This window comes from Notamacropus eugenii, chromosome 1 (genome assembly GCF_028372415.1).
Source record: "Notamacropus eugenii isolate mMacEug1 chromosome 1, mMacEug1.pri_v2, whole genome shotgun sequence".
Classification (NCBI taxonomy): Eukaryota; Metazoa; Chordata; class Mammalia; order Diprotodontia; family Macropodidae; genus Notamacropus; species Notamacropus eugenii.
The window spans coordinates 260,922,253-260,945,568 of NC_092872.1; the positions used below are offsets into that span (position 1 = coordinate 260,922,253).

Here is a 23,316-nt window from a genome sequence, read left to right on the forward strand (position 1 = left end):
CCCACCCTCCCTGGCTCTCCTCCCCCTCCTCTCCCTCCCCGGGCTCCCCGCCCCTCTCCCTCCCGGCCCTGCCCTCCTCGCTGCTCTCTCCTCCCCCTCCTCTCCTCCCTCCCCCATCTCCATCCGGGTCGCTGGGGCTGGCTCGGGACTGGACGGCGGCGGCAGCGGCGGCTCCTCTCCTCGCTCTCTCCTCGACTGCTCGGCGCCCCCCACGCCCGCGCCGCCGGGGGAGGGGATCTGCGAAAGTTTCCCCGCTGCCGCGGGCGGCGACTGGAACCGCGGCTGCGGCCGCGACGACGGAGGAGCGGCCTCGAGAGGGGCCGAGCCTCGCGCTCCGGGGCTCCGCTGCCCTCCCTGCGGAGCCGGGTGAGTGCGGCCCCGCCAGGGGAGGGGGAGGGGGCCGGGCGGGGCCGGACTGGAGGCCCACGGGCTCTCCCCCTACCCCCTTCTCTGGCGCGGCCTCAGTTTACATCTCTGTAAAACGCGGTGCTGGCCCCGGGGCTCCTCAGTCTCTCAGTCGAGGACATTTCCTGGGAGAGTCACTTCACTTTTCGGGGCCTCGGCTGAAAACGGGGCCACCCTCCCGGACTGGGATCGCCCTCGGAGCCTCCCTTCTCGGGCCCGGGGGCGGGGCCCCTCCCCCTCCTGGCTCTTGGGGTCCCCCGCCTCTGGGAGGTGAGGCATCCCTACGGCTTCTCTCTCCCGCGGGGGTCTGTGTCTGGGGGGGGGGCCAACCCCGGACAGCTTCCCTTCTGGGAAATCGTCATGAACCCCGTGCGCTCCTTAGGACAATGGGGGCCCCTGGGCTCTGGGCCAGGCTTTGTGTGGAAGGCCAGTGGTCACGACCTTTTTCCAGGCTCAGTTTCTCCCTCGGAAGCTTCTCTAAGAATCTCTTTCTAAGCCCTGCGATGTCTCCTGGCGTTAAGGGCAGCCTCCTTCGGCTCTGAATGTCTAGCCTCTGATCCAGTCCATCAGTACGGAAGCGAAGTGGATGAGGGGATCTCTAAGGCTCCTCCCAGATCTAAATCCCAGCTCTCGGGTCCTCAACTTCTCAGTCTGTTTCCACTTTTGGAAAATGAGGGAGTTGGTCTACATCAGTGGTGTCAAAGTCCTAGAAACAGATCCTTGCTGGGAGTCCTCACAATTTAAATGAACTATTGTATTGTATTTTTATTTATTTTGTTAAAATTACCTGATTACATTTTAGTCTGGTTGGGGCAGCACTCAGTTTTTACCTGCAGCTTGGGTCCGGGAGTTTGACATCTCTAGTCTCCATGGTTTTTGAGGTCCGTGCCGATGCTATATCAATGTGATGCCCCTCTTTAGGCAAGTCACTTAGAAACTCCGTTCTCCCTTTCTTTATATAAAGAGAAGGCTGCACTAAATGGTCTCTGAAGACTTTTCCGGCTTTTAAAGCTCTCTGTCTGTGTCTCCCTTTCCCAGGGGGTTGATGTTGCTGCCTTGTTGGCTGTTTTTTCCCCAATTAGTTTGGGCTCCTGTGGTTGGGTGTGTACCAATCCTCCCCTCACCCCACTCCCGTCTTGCCACATTGCTCTTCTTTAGGGTGCAAAGCTCTGAGAAAGATAAAAATAGCTGCGTTTTACACCTTGATTTGTGCTGCAGAAGGGACATAAAGACATTTGCCACCTTCACCTCCAGTTTTTGTTTGATTTGAAAATCCATAATCCCACAAGTCTCTCTCCCAAGTTCTGCTTGCATGACTTGTAGAGAGTAAGCACTAATTCTCTGAAAGGCACTGTCATAGAGACTCAGCAGAATCTGTACTTGTCATGGATGTGTGAAAACTGGGTTTCAAACTTGTCAGGATAGTTGTGAGTGAGGAATGGAGCTGACTAAATGCTGACTTGCTGTAAATGGTATGATTTATTAATGCAGTGTCTTTAAGAAATGCTGCCTATTTAGCTATATTGGACTCCTTGTTAATCTGCCTTTACAGTAAAGGAATAAATCATCAAACTGGAAAGTTCCAGGGATTTCACCACCAATGTAAACTATGAGTGTCCCTTCCCCCTCTCCAACCCTTGAAAAGTTGACTGTGCCTGTGTTATTTACTTTTTGAAAAAATCAATCTTACTAGACAGAGAAATAGAAGACTACATTGGAATTTAATTTTTATTGTGCATAGAAAATGTTTATCAGGCACTACATACATTTTAAATATTTGTACAATTGTGACTTATTTTCCTTTTAAAGTTAAACCTAGAGTGAAGTGGAAATACATTTTAAAAAATACTTATTTGGGTTTGACTGTCAAGTCTTTGTTTTGATAGGACATTATGATGAGGAAATTATTACCCTATTGCCTTACAAAGTAAAAATTATTATAAATAATTGGAAGATTTTTTAAAATTATGAAAAAGTTCAAGTTTTTATAATTGTTTGTCTTCTCTTCTGTTAGGCAGAACTTGCTTCATGCAACTGGTGTTGATGTGGATCAGCTTTAATTCTATTTTAACTAAAAGACAGTTTAGTAAAGAGCCTGAAAAAGTTGTATGCTGTAGTTGATGTTTTCTATAAAGTCACCAGATCCTCCAGTATGTATATATCTTCTACAATGTTTCCTTCACAAATGCGATATAGTTTATTCTAACTTTGGGCACTTGTTTTTTCCTTTTTAGTTATGCTATTTTGTTGCAACAGTTGCAGTAAGATAAATAATATCTTTATAAACTTATTTTTATGTGTGGGGAAGACATTCTAATTGAAACAATTTTAGAAAATACTCAAAATATAAAAATAGGTCTATTAGAGAAAGATACTTATAATGATTTTCCCTGAATACTATCAAAGGATAAAAGAAAAGTCAAAATTAGTTGTCAAGTTGTTCCAGTTCATAAGTGTAGAATCAACTGTAGAGTGTTTGTGATTTTGTAAAACATTTTTGAAACATTTTTGAAAGTTGCATTTTTTAAAAAACAATGTTGAAAATGAACAATACTTGTTCAAGGTGTTATATTTGCTGTTCATTGTGTTATAAAGAAGTATATAGATATGGTACTTGAAAAAGGGTACTGACATAAAGTTTCTTTTAAAGCTATGTTGACATTTTTTTTTCATCTCCCCTGACACAGGGACACATCCTACTTCCATACAGAAGGGAGTTTTTAAAATCATTGAATCTGGAAGATCAAAAGAAGTACAAGCATGTTGTGCTGGGGAAACGCATCTTTTGGACAGCTAGGATTGGGTGGAATTGATGAAGAAATTGTACTAGAACCCAGGAAAAGTGACTTTTTCATAAATAAAAAGGTCCAAGATGTAGGATGTGGACTCAGACATACAGTATTTGTCCTGGATGATGGGACAGTATATACTTGTGGATGTAATGATCTAGGACAATTGGGTCATGAAAAGTCCAGGAAGAAGCCAGGTAAGTTAATGTTCTAATTTACTTGTCCTATCCAAGGCATGTTTTAACAGTTTTAATTGCTTAATTTTTGAAGCTTAGTGTAATTTTTCTTTTCTCAAACTTGCATCTTTGGTGAAAGGTTTTAAAATCTGCTTCCCACATATAGTTTCTAGTTAAATTTTGCATTTGGAATAAAAAAACAGTTGTAAGGTTAAGTGGGAATTGGAAGTTGAATTGAGAGTATAAGCTTTCGGAGTATCTCAGATCTGCCTATCTTTGCTGTTACCAATGACATAAATGTCTCTTAGGAAATTTTAGTTTTATAGCAAAATTTTAATGATATATGAGTAGGGGGGGAAACAGTATTCTGGATACCATATGATCACTTTAAGAATACCACAAACTACTACTACTTACTGCTTGCCTAGCCGTACTCAGGTATAATTTCACAAGTATTGTACTGAACAGCTAACAACACTTTGTGTTAAGCTTTTTATTTTAATAAAATATTTCATAATTATTTGCTTGATATATAGATGAGCTTGCTGTTTTTTCTTAGCATCTTGAATATATGCTTTTATTTTGTCAGTTTGAAATATGAATGTTAATTTCTGATTTTCAATATAAAGTGTCTCATTGTGGCATAGTAAAAATGGTTTTTTAGGTTAGTGAAAATCTTGACAAGTCTGGCATTATTTCATATTTTGATTCTTTTGACATATATTTTATAATATGATATCACTACATTCAGCAAAATTCTTTTACTTTCTCCCTTTTCCATACTCCTCTCCCCGTGAATTAACTTAATAATGGAAACAAAATGGCTGTCGTAGAAGAGCAAAAAATGTTTACTTTTCAAACAATTCTTATATAGTTGTAAAGATTTGTAATTCGTTCTCACTTTCTAACATTAATAACTTAGCAATGACATGAATATTTCCCTTGGCAGTCATTTTAATTAACTGACCTCATTATTTAAGAAATTTATATTATTTAGTCTATTTTTGAAGACTAATAATAGCATAGAATGCTATGGCCTTAAGTTAAGAGATCTTTTATTATGTCTTTATTACTTCACCATCTTTACCTTGTATGTAAAGTTTTTGAAAACCTTTTTGGGATTGCCATTTTACTCTTTATTTTTTTCTTTAGTTTTATTTTGTAAGTTTTTTTTCTGAATCATCGAAAAGTTAGTACAATATGTAACAACTACAGGATTTAAGTTAATTACCAATACTTTAACACTCAAGAATATGTCACAAAATCCTGTTATATTTTTTTTAAACTTTGGCATTAAGGCGACCATACCGACAAAAATGAACAAGAAGTTCCTATTCAGTGATCTTCTGTTGCCCTTGCTTCAGACAGAAAGACTTTCTTTTTTTCTCTACTTTGCCCTGTTTCTGTCATACATTTTTATGATATGAACATCATTCCGATCGTTGATTCCTCAAAATACACATTCAAGTATCTGTCTGTATGTTTTAGCATTTCTCTGTTTGTGTTATTTCTTGGGAGTTGTACATCAGAGAGAAAAAGGAGAATAGAATTTGCCCACAGTCACTGGGGCTTACGAGGATTTATTTTGGAAGATAGAATTTTATAAAATATATTGAAGATTATACTCAGTATTAATTTGGAAATATTTAGTACGTGAAATATTTAGCACCAATACTGCTCACCCTGGGAGCGAGACTCTGAAACATTGGCGAACCCATAGGGATTTTTAGTGTTTATTATGGTCATGCTGACATTGTGATGAAGGCATTGTGACATCAGTATCACATTCAATACTAACAACTGTCATTTTATAGTATCGAAGTTAGAGGAATGGATTTTCTTACTCGGTAACGCTGTTAACATTGTAGCCCACTAATGTGCCTGGAAAAATTGTTTCCTTCCCATATGTGCTTGTATTGGTCTGATCAGCCACAGTCATACACATTGAAACTTCACTTTGTCATGGTGATATCATTTTGGTCCTCTTTGATGCGCCCTTGACTATGGAAGATACAGAAGAAGAAAGTATAATTTTTTATACTTGAGGGTGGGAAGATTCACATGTAAAACAGCCATTTTGTTCTAAGGCAGTAGATATTTTGGAGAAGATATAACACTGGACTTAGGAATTTAAAGTAAGAGAAATGTTACGGGATAGAATTAGGAAAAACTCTATGAGAGAGGTACAAGGTCTTGAGTTTAATCCAACAAAGGATCATATAAGTAAGCATTGATTAATTACTTTGAAAAGATTTGTGATTTCATCACTCTTGGAATTCTCTTTACTGATACAGATCTGAATTCCTCCACTACTTGGAAAGTGGTCTTTATGAGATGGTGTGGCCAAAAAACCCCATCTCTTGATAGACAGTCTTCTGAAAGCAGTAAACTTCTCTGAATCTGTTTCTCTGTTGTCCTTAAACAAGAGTTTGTTGCTGGACTTGTACTTAAAGCTATTTCAGCTTGGTATCTGCTAAAGTTTGTGGTCTGTTGGCCTAACCTTTGAGAACCAGTGGTAACTTTCCATGCCATGAATCTTAGCCAAGCCTCCTATCACTTGCTGCCTTTGCTCCTGCATGTGTGCTGCTGAACAGAGGTGGAGAAAAATCACCTAATTGCTCTGACTGGGTCCACCTCAAATTTATGTTACACAATTTCAACTCAATTTTCATTACTGCTAGGCAATCCTACTATATTCCCATTATCAACTTACTCTCTTACTCACTTAGTGACTCTTCCACACTTCATTCCTCCTCAAACCTCCTGTGGTCTCCCCTTCCCCAACTCTTTCAGCTGAGAACCTTAATTTATACTTTACGGAAAAAAATTAAAGCCATTTGCCATGAACTCCCACTTTCTCATCTCCTGTCACTCAGGCACCTTCTGTCACTCTTGTCTCAGATGATGAAGTGACTTTACTTCTTACCAAGGCTAACCCCTCTACTTGTTCAAATGACCCCATTCCATCCCATCTCCTCTAACAGATTGCCCCTCTGTCATTGCCACTCTTTTCACTTAATTTCAGTTTTTCCCTGTCTACTGGCTCATTCCTTTCTGCCTACAAACATACCCATGTCTCCACCATCCTGAAAAAACCCTCACATCGTGCTTTCATTCCCACTATCTTCCTGTTGTAGTTCTTCTGCCCTTCGTAGCTAACTCCTTGAAGAGGCTTTCTACAATAGGTACCTTCACTTCCCCTTCTTTTACTCTTTTCTCAACCCCTGACCATCCAGCTTCCGACCTTATTGTTCTACCAAATGATAATAATCATACTAAAGGAACTACATGCTAACTGTATACTAACCATTCTAATCTAACTCCAAAGTTACTAATAATGATCTCTTAGTTGCCAAATCCAGTGACCTTTTCTCAGTCCTCATTCTCTTTGCCTTCTCTGCAGCTTTTGACATAGTTGATCACTTTCTCCTCCTTGATAGACTTCTCTTTAGGTTCTGAGAACACCATTCATTCCTAGTTCTCTTATATATCTAACCATTCATGTGTCTCCTTTGCTAGATCCTCTTGCAGATCTCCCTCTAATTATAGGTGTCCTTTAGGAACAACTAAAATCCTGTCATTAGAACAATCCTCCCCCAATCCCTCTTAGTTCTAGTGCTTTCCTTTTCTTCATTATTTCTATTTTATCCCATATGTAGCTTGCTTTCTCTATATTTGTTTGCTTGTTGTCTCCCCATCAGATCACAGGCTCCTTGAGAGCATGGATTGTCTTCTGTTGCTTCTTGTGTTCCTTGTACTTAGCACAGTGCCTGGTGCTTAATGAAGTGTTATTGATTTACCCAGTTGGAGTTGGGTAGAGGAGCTTATAAATGATCAGAAAATAAAAATGAAGTAGGAACTTCCTAAGTGTAGACTTTGGTAGGAGACTGTAGTGAAGCGTTTTCCCATAAAGAGCCCCAGGCTCAGTGAGAGTCAGGTCATAAACAACAATGATGGTACAGAACTAAGAGAAAAGAGAGCAGAATCTGTTTTCTGGGAGAAGGATGGTTGCTGTGATGACATCTTTAGTGGCCCCCTTGCTATATTACCTCCCCATTCCTGATGTAACATGCTGGGGTGAAAAAAGCTAGGACGTTTTAAGTGGTTTTTAAGCAAGCGAGGAAAGGTTCAGTCCACTCAGTACATATGCATTCATATGGGCTGGGTATTATCATTAAACAGTGATTTGACTCTAGTATATTATAGGAAGATGAGCAGTCTCGATTTCATTTGGGAAGTTAGATGGTGCTTTTAACAATTTAAGTCCTTCTCTGGTTCAAGAACCCTATCTTTTTAACAAAAAAATGTTTTTATGACAGAGCTACATGGTTGTTAACCTTGAAACATCAAAATCTTAGAAGAATCCAAGTTGTGGGTAACACACAACGCCTCAGAGTCAGACCCAGAGGGTGCAGAGAGGCTGTAGCATGTTTCCAAGCTTCCCTACATCAGTGATACATTGATGTGGGTACTCCTTCCATGGTGCAGAGTGCATCTCATCTGTACCTTCTCCTCTTACTCACATCGTAGTCACAGCTTCTCCAAGCTTTGTCGTAAAACTTCTCTAGGGATACATCCATGATATTGGGTTGGGGAGCCTTTATTTACACCTCTTGACATCGAGTGGATATGATTGAAACACGTGGCTATCAGTTTTCTCTTGCTCTTGTTACTTGATCTGCTTACTTTCTTTTCCAGTCATATATCTCTGATTATGTATTTTGTACCATTTCAGTTCTTTTTGGTAATTACTATGTTCTGCTCACTCTTTATGCATCTCTGTATTGTCCTTTGAGTGACTTAAAACTTTAATTCTTTTGAGACTATGATAGTGTATGACTCATTTCCATTCAGCATCACCACAAGATTATAGAGATTAAAAGTGGGACTTTGTTTCAGGGAGTGGTTTGGGATTGTTGAAAACCTGCTACAGTTTCCTTAATGCTGTCTAGTTCACCTCTTCCTCTAGTTCTGGGCTTAATTCATTGTCTGTCCTCATTGTCTGTCCAAGGCATTTCCTCTGGAAAAGCTCTATAGATTTCCTATGCAGTTTTATATCCTAGTCTAAACAACAAATGTGTGGTTAGTTAGAATAAATTCTTTTGGATAGTTAAGAATTTCATTTGAATTGTTTCATGTCCAACTCTGTGACCCCATTTGGTGGGGTTTTCTTGGCAAAGATACTGGAGTGATTTACCATTTTCCCATTTCCTTCTCCAGCTCATTTTGCAGAGAAGGAAACTGAGGCAAACAAGGTTAAGTAATTTGCCCAGGGTCACACAGCTAGTAAGTGTCTGAGGCCGAATTTGAACTCACAAAGATGAGTTTTCCTGCTTTCAGTCTTGGGAGCTCTCTCTGCCATGTCAGAGGTTCTGTAGTATTTCAGAGCTTAATACAATCAACATAGTGGTCTTTGCAAATAGAAACATCTGGACACTTTTCCCCACTATAGAAAATCCCTCTTCTAGTTAGATCCTTTGCTGCACATCCTTCATGACAGTGGCAAATCCCTTTAGGGAGCTTTTCTCTCCTTTTATACTTTGCTTAATAATAATCAGAGGGTCATGGAACAAAATTCTCTTTGTAGTTATAGCTCTTTAAGCAATCTTGTATGATTTTAACATTTCTGTGATGTCCCCTTAATAGAAGTGGTATTTTTTCCTAAAGCTGACTAGCATTTCTATAGTGCTTCAACATTTTCAAGCCCTTTGTAAATATTATCTCCTTTAATGCTCATAGCAACCCTGAGCTATTATTATCTCCATTTTATAGATGAAGAAACTAAGGTAAATAGTGGTTAAGTAACGTGACTAGGATCACAGCTAGTAATTGTTGGAGATTGGAGATCTCCTGACTCCATGTACACTGTACCTCTTAGCTGCCTAATCAGATGCTTTTTTATAGTTAAAAAACAATAAGCAGTTGGGTATTGTATTTTCTTCATTTTTCTTTGCTTTTGTGGCTAATGGAGATAAACAATATCGAGGAAATGTACCTTTGGAGAAGGAAGTATGCTGGTTATATAGTGACAGTGAAGGTGGGAAGAGGAACATCAGAGTTTCCCACTGAAACCTATGACCTTTTTAAAGATGTGGCAACAAAATCTTCTTCATATTGGATGACTTCTTTGTGAAGGGTATATAGAATGTCTTGGGCAAGAATTGGGCAGGAAGCTAGGCATGAACAAGATGTGATTTGTGCTGATGGAAGGAGCCCAGCCACATCAACAGTTCCTGCTCGTTGGGGAAGTATAAAGACGTGTCATACTTGAGAAAAAAATAATTCTTTTAGCAATAATTTTAGTTAATTCCCTGATCACTTAAATATCTGTTCCCTCTCCATCTTCTTTTTCAAAGACCCTTGGCAGTGAGGAATGAAGATCAGAGAAACTAAATTACTGGATGTTTTAAAATTGCTTTCTAAATATATCCTGGTTTCTGAACATGTCCAGCCATAATGCTAGAGTCACTCAGGATAGGATTCTACTTAATTAGAATTTAGCACCAGTATGAGAAAGAAGAAGCTCCTGGAAAGGAAACAGGCAGGTTTTTAGCTCAGCACCAGAACTGAGTTTTTAAAGGAATTAGACATCACTGTGAATGTTTAGGGGCTGGAAAGTGGGGAGAAGTGCCAAGTCCTTTTATTTATCACTGTTGTGTCCCTTTGAGGATCACAGCGATAGCTTATTATATGCTAAATACACTTTTCCTGTGACCTAAAATGAGTTTCCATTTTGAACATTCTTAGGTACCATGAAAACAGGGTAATTGGTAATTGATTTTTGATACAAACATTACAAGTCACAAGTCCTAATTCATGTGTTTCCTTTTGACATCTTAGGAAGACCAAAAATGCACATCCATTGTCATTTGTTGTTAACTTTCTGGACTATATGTAGGATAGTATGCTTCCATTTCATCCTTCTTTCTGTAACTTTTTTTTTTTTTTTAACAAAAGGATCTTAACTATTTTTTACCTATTTCCCTTTTTCAGTTTAAATTCTAACAGGCAAATTGACTTTATCTGTCCTTTTAAATTTGTGATGTGTTACGTTTTTTATTCTACTTCATCTCTTCAAGAATCATTGCTTGAGAGCTGATGATACACAGACCTAGTGGAAGTGTGTCCTTCTTACTACCCTCTAAGAGTTTCATCCTTGACTCATTTTACATACGATTAACTAAGACATGCAGTTCTAGATAATCCTGTTTGTATTGCTGCTCATATTTTGTGATGTATCTTTTGTAATAAACATTGTTTGATAATCACTTTTTTAAACACATTATACAGAGCCTGAATCTGTTGAAATATTCAGATAGTAGGTTGAAGAATGCCCCTTTACTTAGGTGAAGAGTATATCTTCATAATGTCATAGAACAACTTCTTTTCTTTAGCATTTTAGTTCCTCGTTGTTCACTTGAATTTACATAAAAACTGAAATTGACATACAATGAAATGTTTGCCTGGGTTCTGGATAGTGGAAAATGCTCTCATGTCTTCCCAGTCACCAATGGAGTGAAACAGGGCTGTGTGCTTGCTTTTTAGCATGATGTTTTCAGCCATGTTGTCAAGTGCTTTTAATGAGGATGAACACGGCATCAAGGTCAGCTACCATACTGATTGTAAGTTTTTCAGTTTGAAAAGGTTACAAGACCAAAGTGGAGGGAGTGTTGGTGCATGATTTTCTGTTTGCAGATGATTGTGCACTCAGTGTAGCCTCTGAAGCTGAGATGCAACAAAGTATGGATCAGTTCTCTGCTGCCTGTGCTAATTTTGGCCTAATAATTAACACCAAGAAAACATGAGTGCTCCATCAGCCACCACCACACCATTCATACATGGAACCATCGGTTACAACAAAAGGAGAAGTTTTGAATGCTGTGGATAAGTTCACTTACCTTGGTAGTGTACTTTCCAGGTATGTACACATTTGATAATGAGGTTGACATTGCCAGAGCTAGCTTAGTGTTTGGGGGCTCCGAAGAAAAGTTTGGGAGAAAAGAGGTATTAGACTGACTACCAAACTGAAGGTCTACAGAGCCATTGTGCTGACCTCATTGTTGTATGCCTGAGAAGCATGGACAGTCTACCAGCGCCATACCAGGAAACTGAATCACTTCCATCTGAACTGTCTTAGGAAAATTCTGAAGATCACCTGGCAGGATAAGGTACCACCCACTGAGGTCTTTGCTCGAACTAAATTGCCAGGTATTCAAACTATGCTTAAGACACTGCAACTCCAATGGGCTGGCCATGTTGTTTAAATACAAAATGTTGGCAAAAAGTTGTTCACTTGCCAAAAAGACTGTTTTATGGAGAACTTGCATGGGGCAGGTGATCATGTGGTGGCCAGAAGAAGTGATACAAGGATACTCTCAAGAACTTTGGATTTGATTGTGTGACATGAAAGACATTGGCACAGGACTGCTCAACATGGTGTGCCCACATCAGCAAAGGTGCTGTGCTGTATGAGCAAAGCAGAATTGAAACAACACAAAGTAAATGTAGGTTGCACAGATTTGTAATAACCATCCTAAATGTTCACATGGACTATCTGTGCCCAATCTGTGGTAGAGCATTCAGAGCTCATATTGGTTTGATTATCCACAGTTGTACGCATTGAAACTTCCCTTTATCATGGTGATGTCATTTTGGTCCTCTTCGAGAACGAAGGACAACAACCAACCAACATAAAAACTAAAAGTTACCAAATTTTGTCATTTTATTGATATTAACCCATTTCTTTGTATACATTCAAAGGGAAAACTATTTTTCTCTCTGATAATGATTCTTAAAGCAACGAGATTGTCTAAAATAAGTACTTGAGTGTGAACTAGCATTATTTCAGTATGATCTACTTTAGAACTTTCATTCTCTGAGTGCCTAACAGGAGACACTTTGGATTAGCACTGCCATGAAGAGGTAAAGACCAAATCTATCTGAACTCAGCTCAGCTGTACAGTTGAGATCTGGAGATATTTCCATTGATGCCACAGGGTGTGACTTTTCTTTTTCCAGAATCCCCCAAAAACCTGGTGTCTGATTTCAGGTCACTTATATACATCCTTGTCCCACAGGAGCAATTCCTCCCCTATCTTTTTTGCTTTGGTATCTATATTGATAAGACATTGATGATCTTTAAATGAAGAAATTTCACTCATTCAAAATTTTTACAAATAATTGCAATTACCATTAGGATATCTCTGGGGAAAAATCAGCTTTAGTTAAAGAGTACTCTAATTTCCCAATCATTCCATATCTTTTTCATATGACCAAAGTGAAATTAGACTTAAAACTAAGAGAACAAGTTCTTATCATCTAGATACCCCAGTATATTGTACATACTTCCCCAGGAAGAGAAGAATATGAAGACTTTTTAAAAAAGAAATTAATGAAAAAATTATGTTGTCTAGAGCAGACTCTCTTATCAGAAATCTCATACTTTTAGAGTAGTAAATAAGAAATAGCATGTCCAGAGCAGAAAAAAATCTTCATAATGGGAATGAATGGAGAAAGATATCTATTAGATATGTAATAATACTTTATTTTTTAGAGGACTCTACATCTGAAGAATTTCTAGAGCATTACCGATTAACTCATGGTTCCTTACAAAATGCATGTGGCATAAGTAGCAAGAATTTTCTGTACCTTAGGGAATATATCTACAGAGAAATGGAGACACAGATTGCTAAACCTGTCATATATTAGTAGCTGGTTGTGAAAAAGAAGCAGTGAAACCTAAGACCTTGAGCCTACCAGTGTCTTACTTTAATCACTACATTATATGCTTGTTTTGAATTTAAGTTCATATCATCTGTTTGAACCAGAGCTCAGATATCCTGCTATCTTTCTGGTTATTATTATAGTTGTCATTTTGCCTGTATGTAATAGTAAGAGGTTTACTTTCTGATATCAAGTTAACCTTGAGAAAACCCTTTGAGGTATAGGATCCCTAGTAGGATCTAGCTCTGAAAGGAACCCCTGAGATCATCAGATCTAACCTCCTCTTTTTACAGATCAGAAAATTAAGATCCACAGGGTAAAGTAACTGGTACAAGATGGTATCAGATGAATGTTTGAAACCAACTTGTGTAATGCTCAATCTTTGCCCCTTCATCTGTGAACTTTACAATTCTCTAATGTTTCTCTCTCTCCCCCGCCCCCTCTCCCCAAGGGCTGGTCATCCATTGACTAGCTGATGCTCTAGGGTTGGTGTTGGTTACTCTTACAATTTGAGTATGGTTATACATTGCCACAGTGGGTTGTGCACGTTGAGGCTGCTTTGGTGCCACAGCTGTACAGTTGCTCCTTTGATTCTGAGTGGTTTTCTCATTTGAAACATTTAAACTATGCTAGCATAGGAGCAATAGACAAAGGACCTGAGTGGACTCTCGAGTCGTGTTGACTTTTCTGCCAAGGATCATGTTATTCTGTTTCTTTGTCCATGTATTTTTAACCCATTTGGAAGAATGAAAGATACCATTCCTAAAGGAATAGGAAGCATATGGGCAGTTTGAACAGTCAGCAAGAGTTCCTGTTGCAAATAGCAGGTCAGGTTGGTTTCTGTTGAAAAGAAATGACCTGCTTGAGTTCTTTCCAATTATGGATCCTTCTCTATGTCTCTGAGACTTGCTGTAATTAATAAAAGTGCAGAGTAGTATTTGTAAAGACAAAATTTAAATGATAATTTCCATATACTTCTTGTTAATGATGTGCAATTTGATGTGATTTTTTTCCCCTTTTAAAATATTACTTTGAAGAAGTAATACAGATTAAGAGGGAAGGGCACACAGTGAATTCCAGAGGCAGTAGATTTAAGTGCTCATAAGACAGATATTTCAAGCAGCTATCTCTTGAACTCATAGCAGTTTCATGAAACACATACTAAAGAAAGGTTGTAGTCTCTCTCATTCTGGAGCTTGCAGTTTAATAGAAGAAATGATAGTATAGGCAACAGAAATATATGCATATAAATATAAACGTGCATACTGTAGTGTTAGGGATTATGTGAATAGTTTGAAAAATATGAGTTATGTTAATGAGGGAAATTTCCTTCAGAGACTTCATTTTGGATTTTTAAAAATCATTTTTAAAAAAGCATTAAGGAAATCTGATTCCATATTGAATTTTGGTGGTATCATGCAAGTTCAAAATAAAAATCTGTGTAATATATGAGTATATGAAGAATTTATAAAATTATATTAAATGGTGAAAATTCTAGAAGTTATTAAAATGATTATTTGGGCAATAATTTTAATTTTCATATAATTACTCTTTTTTTTCTTCCATTTCTGACATGGTAAACCTTTGTTATGGGACTCTGCTACTTAGTTCTCTTTGGACTAAAAAAAAGAAAACATGGCTTATTCCAAAGATATTGGATGGTATTTTGTATATATTGGAGCTTTTAAGTAGCTAAATTATTTAACAAATCATTTCACTCATTTTTTGAATTGTACATGGCTAGGTTTTATGATTTTGCTGGGCATCAGTAATATTCTGCATTTGGAATCAGTTTTTAATTTTATCAAACTACCAAGAACAATAATATGAAGTAATTCCACGTGGTTTTTATGTATGCAGTGGTGTACAGATTACTTGGGACAAGGAAGAAATTTGATATGATTTAATTTTGTGACTAACAGCCATGCATCGTCCTTTTACTTTTCACTGCCCAGAGGGTTTGACCTTAACCTTCTGAAACCAGGTTGAGCTACTTTCCTCACCTTCATTTACTTTTGTCACTAGTGTTGGATTTTGTGCAATATACAGGGGTTTCTTTGTTCTCTCTTGTTGTACTTTAAATTCTGTACCTTTTGAGAATGTATGTTATGCCAGTGGAACATACAAAGGTTGTAACTCTTCAAGAGCTATTAATGACTGTTTGAGGTATTGTAATAGCTATTGGTTTGGAAGGTTCAGTTTTAAGGATCTGCAAGCCCACAATGAAAAAAGAATCAGTTGTGCTGAAAGGCACAATCAAGGGCACTTGAAAACTAAAAAAAGAGGCAAGAACTGATAAATTGTTGATATAAAATAACCTAATTAATCCTCAGAAAACAAACAAAAACTTCCAAGAGGGATCTGGAAATTGGAGGGGTTGTTATTTAATCTTGTATAGTGTGATGTAGGCTTCTTGTGAGGTGGAAAAATAACTACTAACCATTGCTGTGAAGGTAAAGCACTTGTCATTGATGAGATGAGACAAATATTGAAGTGCTTAAAGGTTGGGAAATAGCAATTTTTACTGATGAAATGCATTTTGTTTCAAGGCCATATGGGAAGCATTGTCAGAAACAGTTCAGATGAGCTGTTCCAGGGTTCTTCATCACAATGTAAAATATCCATCCAAAAATTGTTTGGGAATTTTGTTTTACTTCCAGGGGTCTGAAAGTCTCGACCCCATTGAGGAAATAATGAACTCAGAAGCCACATTGTTTTAGAATCACAAAAATTCCCCAAAGAGAAATAGAATATTATAGCACAACCTTACACCATGCCACAAATCACAAAAGGCAGAAATTTAATGAAGCGATGGTGATAAACATACTTTCAAATGGCCTGGGAATTCATCTGATTTAAATCCCTTTACAGCCTATGTGCTAAAAATCAAGGCTAGACTTGGAAAAATCGACTGTCAAGGGTATGCTTAGTATCCAGTGTTAAGTATGGTTTCACATTGAAAATATCAATAGGTAATCACAAACGAACTTGCATGTGGTACCTAAAGTGTTCGTAATCTATATGGAAGTTTACATTTTATAACAGTCAGACAAAGGGAGGAGAAAGTACCAGAAATCTCTACCTAATGGGGTATGGCATGGGAGGGGGAAAGGTACAGTAAAGATTGGGAAAGGGACAAAGCTTGTTCTGAAAGGGAGGAATAAGGCAATGGCAAAAGTCATCTTCTTTTCCTTTGGATAGGATGGTCCACATATCTGCAGGGGTCTCGGCTGCACAAGCAGTTTCTCTGCCCAGCCCAGACTGGCTCCTGTCTTGGCTCCCAAGGACACACGGAGTTCAGCTTGGGATGCAAATGACACGTTATGTAAGTTTAGAGTGGGACTTTGTCCTTAACACATTCTGGGCTTCCTGTGTACTCTGTCTGGGTCCTTTGCTTTTGGAAAATATGGCAACTCAAAAAGACAAGTTCAGGGGATCGCATAATATTCCTTAACAAAAAATTAAAGAATGTATGTCAGAATCTTGTGAACTTAATGCTGAATTGAGTAAAACCTAGGGGTAGCTAGGTAGTGAAATAGAAGACTGGGCCTGGAGTCAGGACGACTTGAGTTCTGACCTTGACTAACTTTGTGACCCTGGGAAAGTCACTTAACCTCTACTTGTCTCAGGTTCCTTATCTGTAAAACAAAGATAATAAGAGCTTCTCTCAAGGCTGTTGTAAAAATCAGATGAGATAATATTTGTAAAGTGCATACCATAGGTACCATATAAATGTTAGTTGTTGTTATAACAAGTAATTGCAGCAAAAGGATTAAAGTTTTTTTAAGATGTAAAAGCTAATTTTTATTAAGTCAATAAATTGATCTTATTTTGTCCCCATTTTTACAAAACGGTGTATATACCTTAGTTTTGCATGTTAATTGATGGCTTACAGTTCACTTAGCAAATATTTAATGAATTTCTGCTGTGAACTGGACTGATAAAAAGATGAAGGAAATATGTTTCCATTTCTTCTTGAAGCTTACAGTATGGTTGTGTCTATTGAGAAATGAATTGCTATAGAGGGAATAGTATATTTAAAGATGGAAGAATTAGGATATACTTGGGAAACAGTAGATAGTCTAACTTAACTAGAATATGGTATGCATATAAGGAGTACTGTGAAATAACTGGAGAGGTATGTTGGGGCTAGCTAATGAAGATCCTTGAAAACCAAAATTGGCACAGACTGGATTATATTCAGTTGGCAGTGGGAAGTTATTAAAGGGTTTTGAGTTAGGAAGTGAAGATGACTCAAATTTCAGATTAGGAGATGAGAAAGATGTTGATATCAACCATTGACAGGAATAGTCAAGTCCATAGACTTGTAGGATATTAGAGCTAGAGGGTTCTTCTAGTTTTAATATAATTTTAAAGATGAGAAAGTGAAGACCCCAGAGATCAAGTTTATTTTACCCAGTGTTACACAGATTAGTACAGAGTTAGAACTAGAAATCAGTTCTCTGGACTCCACATGCATTGTTCTTTCTACTCTTCCAAATGGATTCTGTACTAGAGTCATAGGATTTTAGATTTGGGATTGGAAGGGACCTCAGGACATCTAGTACAACCCCTTCTTTTAAAAGAATATTCAGTTTTATTTTCAGTTCTGAATTCTCCTTTGTTCTACCCCTGCCCCATCCACTGAGAAGTCAAAAAAACCAAAATCCATTAGGATATCTGCATATCTATAGTCATGCAAAACAGATTCCCATATTGTATGTATCCAAAAAATAAAAATAAAAACAAAGAAGAAAATAAATCTTATTCTGCCTTCTGAGTCTATTAGCTCTCTATCTAGAGAGAGAAAGAGTGTTTGATCATAAGTTCTTGGGAGCTGTGGTGGTCATTTTTATCAGTCTTTGCAATATTGTTACTTTATAAATTATTTTCTTGGTTGTGCTCACTTCACTTTGCATCATTTCATATAGGTCTTCCCAGGTTTATCTGAAACTACCCTCTGTCGTCATTTCTTATAATACAGTGGTCTTCCATCACAATCATATACCACAATAATTAGTGAAGGATACAAAATATTCTTGTGCTGAAATTGCGTGGTAAACCTTGTAAGTCCTATAGCACTTCAGATAATATAAATTAGGACTTTATTTTTAATGAATGTTTAGGACATTGGATTGAATCTGTACTGAATTCTGATCATAAAGCATAATTTTTATGAATAAGTTCCTGATATTTTGTTTACTTAGAGTGTTTTTTTTTCTTAAAAATTAAATATGTAGCATCTTCAAAACACAACCCTTAAAATATAGTAATATGAACTTTCTTTGGATGCTGGACTGCTAGAAATTAGGTATATTAACCACAGTTACAACAAAAGGATTTAAAAGATTTTAAACAGATTTTTGTGTAGACTTTAGAACCTTAAGGCAAAACAGGTCTCTTATTTACTGTTGTTTTCTTTTCTTCAAATCTTTAAAAAAGTCTTTTGGTGTATAGAATTATAAATCACAAACTCTGTTTCCTCCAGTGACTCACTGAGTTGTTTCAGAGATGTTCTTCTTTTCTGTGCTATCTAAAATAGGAAGAGAAATACGTGCTTCATCTTACAAGACTGTGGTGAGCTTCATTTAATGCTTTCACAAACCTTTGACACCTACAGATAAAAGGGTGGAAATAGCATCATAATATGTATATTGCTTCCCAAACACCTCTTTTATAGTTTTGAACAGGACAACAATTTTCATAAGCTGCTCTTTGGCCTATTATTATAGGTCAGGAGCATCATTTTTGTATACAAAAGACAACATTATTAATGTTGGTGTTTTTTTCTTTTATAAGTCTCAGAATCTCTAGGGGCTGTGTAGCAGCGTAATGTACTGGGAAGAGCCCTTGATTTAGTGTAAGGGAAACTGAGAGGAAGTTCTTGATCTTGAACCCAGTGCCTTACAGGCTCACCTCATCTTCGAGGCTCCCTCTGGGGCCCCTAACTTAACTCTTGGGCTGTTGGGGATTCACATGTGTAGGTAATGTGCCCAAGCACATTTATAGGGTGAGTTGTCCTTGCTCGCCAACCTTGTATCTCATTTCTCATCTTTCATTTTACTCTCCAAATCATTTGTAAAGTTTAGACCTAGAGGGGCAAAACAAATAATCTACTGATCCAGGAAATAGCAATGATAGCCAGGACTTTGTCATTTATTGTCTCTTTATTGCATACTGCAGATTTAGGCTGTCTTCATTTCCTAAATACATGCATTATTCAGATGAGCTGGGATTGATGACTTGGCACCTAATGACAGGCTTTCAGCAGTCCTCTGCTGTACTGATTCTAAGCTTGTCCACCCTTGTATGCTTTTTCCATTATGACTGGATGAACCAGGAAAACCCCACAGCTTGATAGGCACTAATGATAATTATGATGAATGTGAAAATATTGACAACTGATATTTATAGAGCATGTTAAAATTTGCAGTATACTTAACATACACACACATAAACATACAGATCTCATTTCATTGTCAATAATCTTCTGAAGTAGGTATAGCAGACATTATTATCCTCATCTTACAGATTAGTGTACTGAGGGAGGTCCACAGAGATTAATTCCCATAGTTGCAAAGCAAGTAGATGTTAGAAGGATTCAAAAACAGATTTTCCTGGCTTCCAGTTCAGTTGTCTAGCTATCATGCCATGATGCCTGCCTCTCAGTGATTTCAGAGTCTCTAGACTGTGAATTTATGTCACAGTATATCAACATTCTTCACTGTTGTTTTTGGAGATTATATGCTATCAAATGTGCCATCAAGATGAAATACTTGCGATCAGGGCATTGTAATAGATGACTTTTATATACCCTTCCTATTCTAGATCTATTATCCTGTAAATATTGCCATGATCATTCTTGGATTTTGTAGTTACAACTATTTTATTATCATAGTAATTAGTAGGGATGATGCAGAATGGCAGATAATTTGTAAATATTCAAAACCCCCCCAAAAGTATAAATCTTTATGTTTAAAGCTTTTGAAATTCTCTACTTTCTTCTGAGATGGCTGCAGTATTTTGAGTCCTCTGTTTACTTCTTGGGTTGTTCCTTCCTTTTCTTTCATTGGGACAACTTTTCCCTCTCCTTCATTGGGACACATTTTCTCTCCTATCCCCTACATTCCCTGTGGGCATGAACATCTAGCAGCTCTGTTCTTCAGCTTTGTTTTACAGTTATTCGATATTGTGGGCTCCTTGAGGGCTAGCCTGCATGTACAGACAATTCTTACTTTTATTTAAGTAGACCTGTTCCACAGATCTTGAGGCGAAGTGATTTTTGCGAAATGCAAGTTGGCCTTTACTTACCCACTTCATCTATATAACAAAGACTTGACAAAATAATACCTTTACAAAAGTCATAAAATGTAGACATATTAAATACTGTACTGTGAAGATAAACAGAATTATGAAAGTTAATGATAATGTGAGCGCTCTAAAGTTAACATAAGTATGTTGCCTCTTCCCCACTCCCTGCACCTAACCTAACTAATTGGTGGTTGGCTGTACAACTTTTTTTTATGAAGCTATCAGGGGGTGCTTGGAAAGTGACTCTTTTTTCTTTGTATATCTGACTGTAGCAAGCAATATATTATCCTGAAATAGTCTTTGAACTTTAAAAAACTTGAAGTATTTGAATGCATCTTTTCAATAAAAGAAAAAAAAGTCATTCAAATAATGAATTGCTGCTGCCAGTAGTTTCCTTGTGAACTTTTTTAGTTCAGCCTTGGGTTCTGATCCTTTTCTTCTACCATCTTTGCAGCTAGAAGCTCAGTCAGATCTTCATTCCACAGTTCTGCTCCATGAGACTCAATCAACTGCTCCACATCATTCTCATCCACTTCCAGCTCCAGTTTTTGTGCTAATTTTCAATCTTGTTACATCTTTGAACGTTTCATCTTTGCCAAGTCAATAAAAGTTGGAATGAACTGAGGGAAAATTTTTTCCAAACTTTCTTCTTATGTGTTTCTGTTACATCTTCTCATGCCTTAGCAATATTTTCAAATTGTATGGTAATTATAGAATTTCTTTAGAATATCTTTTTAGCATCAAGTCCTTATCTGCATCCAAAACTGAAATAGCCTGGACTAATGTAGTGTGTAAATTCACAATCATTCCCTAAGCCACAGGTTGTAGTAATGAGGTAGTATTTGGGGGAAGGTAGACCCGCTAGAGAAGGACCACCCCAATAATTTTGCCAAGAAAGCCCCCTGGACACTGTGGTCCATGAGTTACTGCCATAAAGAGACACTCAACTAAACAACAACAGACCGCTTGTACAGTTTCATTAAAATCATCTAGATGGTGAGGGTGACCTGGGGCATTATCCAAAATAAGTAGACTCTTGAAAGGATTGCTATTGTCATTACAGAACTTAAGGAATGAAGCAGTGCATAAACTGATGTTCAAAAAATGATAATTTTGCTTTAGGGTTAGCAAAATAATGCAAAGGTGATGTTGTCTTGCTGATTCCTTTGCTGCTCTGGGATTTTTTGAGTGATGCAGAAGAACAGGTTTTAATTTGCAAGTCTCAGAAGTGTTCCCTCTAAGCAGAAGAGTACCGTTTTTTTGAAGCTTTATGCCTTGGCATAGTTTTTTACTCCACCAAGAAACAGCTTTGAGATGGCATTCTTGATAAAATAGACTGGTTTTGTCTACATTAAAGATTTGCTCCAGCAAGTAGGGACCTTCATGCAGGCACTTAGGGAACTATACTAGCAACCTCTCCTGATACTTGCACATCATGAAAGAGTGCATACTTTTCATATCATGCGAACCAGCCACTGCTTGCTGTAAATACCTGTGCTCCATCAGGCTACTTTACATTTAAATCTTCCAAGAGGCTTTGAGCCAAGTATCATTAAGCTTAAAGGAATCTTCTGAGCCATGGTCTGTCCACATAGTTAATAGTTTCTCCATCTGTAGAATAGCACCTTCTTAGCTTCAGAAGATAAGTTGACTTCACATAAACAGTGCCTTTTGCATGCACCTTTATTTGGGCAGCATCCTAGACTGTGGTGTTGGTAGTTGATTCTACAAGCATAATTTCACATGTTATCATGACAGTTTTTGTCCTTCATATTTTCTAATCTTTTTCATTTCCAAATCTATTGGCTGATATTTATGAGATGGTTCACTTTTCCCCTTGAGAACGTTTGCCACCAGCCATGGTGAAAATATTGGAACACTATTGAGTCACAATATCATTCACTGGGAATTGATGTAAGAGATAACTGCCTTGCTTCTAACTACCATTTATTTTGCCTGCATCATACTGCCTGCACCATACTTTGTTTTATCATATAGTAAATGCTTTGTATAAAGAACTTTTCTAATTTTTTTGGAATGTGGATTTTCTTTCAGAGTTCTTTATGTAAAGTTGAACTTGCAATAATGTGAATTTACATAAAGCAAGAACTGTCTGTCTTGTTCATCTTTTTATCTCTCAGTTCCATTCAGATTTTAATAAAGACCTACTGTGTACCAAGTCTCTTCCCTGGGTTCTAAGGATACAAAAATGGGGAAGCAGGAGGTAGCTTTAGCAGTGGGCAGATTGCACTTGTGTTCACAGATTTTCTTTGGAAAAGGTGAATGTTGCTATTGCTTCTAAGCTTAGCCCTGAACATTCTTTTGTCCCTGCTGTTGGGTGAGGAGGCTTTCCAGAGAAGTGGCATGACTCTAAAGCTCCAGTATTGACAGGCTGACTCACTGTTAAATTGGCAGGTACTGTTGGGCAGCCAAGGGAGCCAACATGTCTCAGACACCTAACAGAATGACTGTGGTCGTTTATTCCTTGCTTCTGCTCCACCAGGGAGCAAGTGGAAGGTGAAGAGAGGAGAGCCTTCAGAAAAGCACTTATCTCCAAGAAGGTAGAAAGAGAGAAATAGAGGAGGTTTGGAATCCTTATACACCTAAAGAATAGGTGGGAAAAGAGACAAAATTAGAGTAGAGGAAGCAGGTTTTTCACCAGGGCACCTGAACTTGCAGGGAAGTTTACCTTGAGGTCAAGTATAGTACCTACAGTAGTGAACCAAAATGCTAATGAGCTACTGAGTAATACTACTTTTCTCTGTATTAGTTTCAGTAGATAGGAATAGATAAGAGAAACCAGGGTAAGCTTGAAATAGAACATCTAGGAAAAGTAAATTGAGAACAGGACAGATCTGATTCCTGTTAGTATATTACAGGAGGATTCAGTTCTATCATCAGTGCCTCATCAT

At 37.8% G+C, this 23,316-nt stretch overlaps 1 protein-coding gene across 4 annotated transcripts in view; it reads left to right on the top strand.

The window, feature by feature from the left end:
• Window positions 1-2,419: 2,419 nt before the first annotated feature.
• HERC4 (HECT and RLD domain containing E3 ubiquitin protein ligase 4) overlaps window positions 2,420-23,316 on the top strand; it is a 101,803-nt gene continuing 80,906 nt past the window's right edge. For all 4 annotated transcript variants that reach the window (XM_072628805.1, XM_072628806.1, XM_072628807.1 and 1 more), the window contains exons 1-2: window positions 2,420-2,555; window positions 3,093-3,391. In XM_072628805.1, coding sequence (XP_072484906.1) covers window positions 3,166-3,391 — 226 coding nt within the window. In that variant the 5' untranslated portion in view covers window positions 2,420-2,555; window positions 3,093-3,165. The remainder of the gene's footprint in view (window positions 2,556-3,092; window positions 3,392-23,316) is intronic.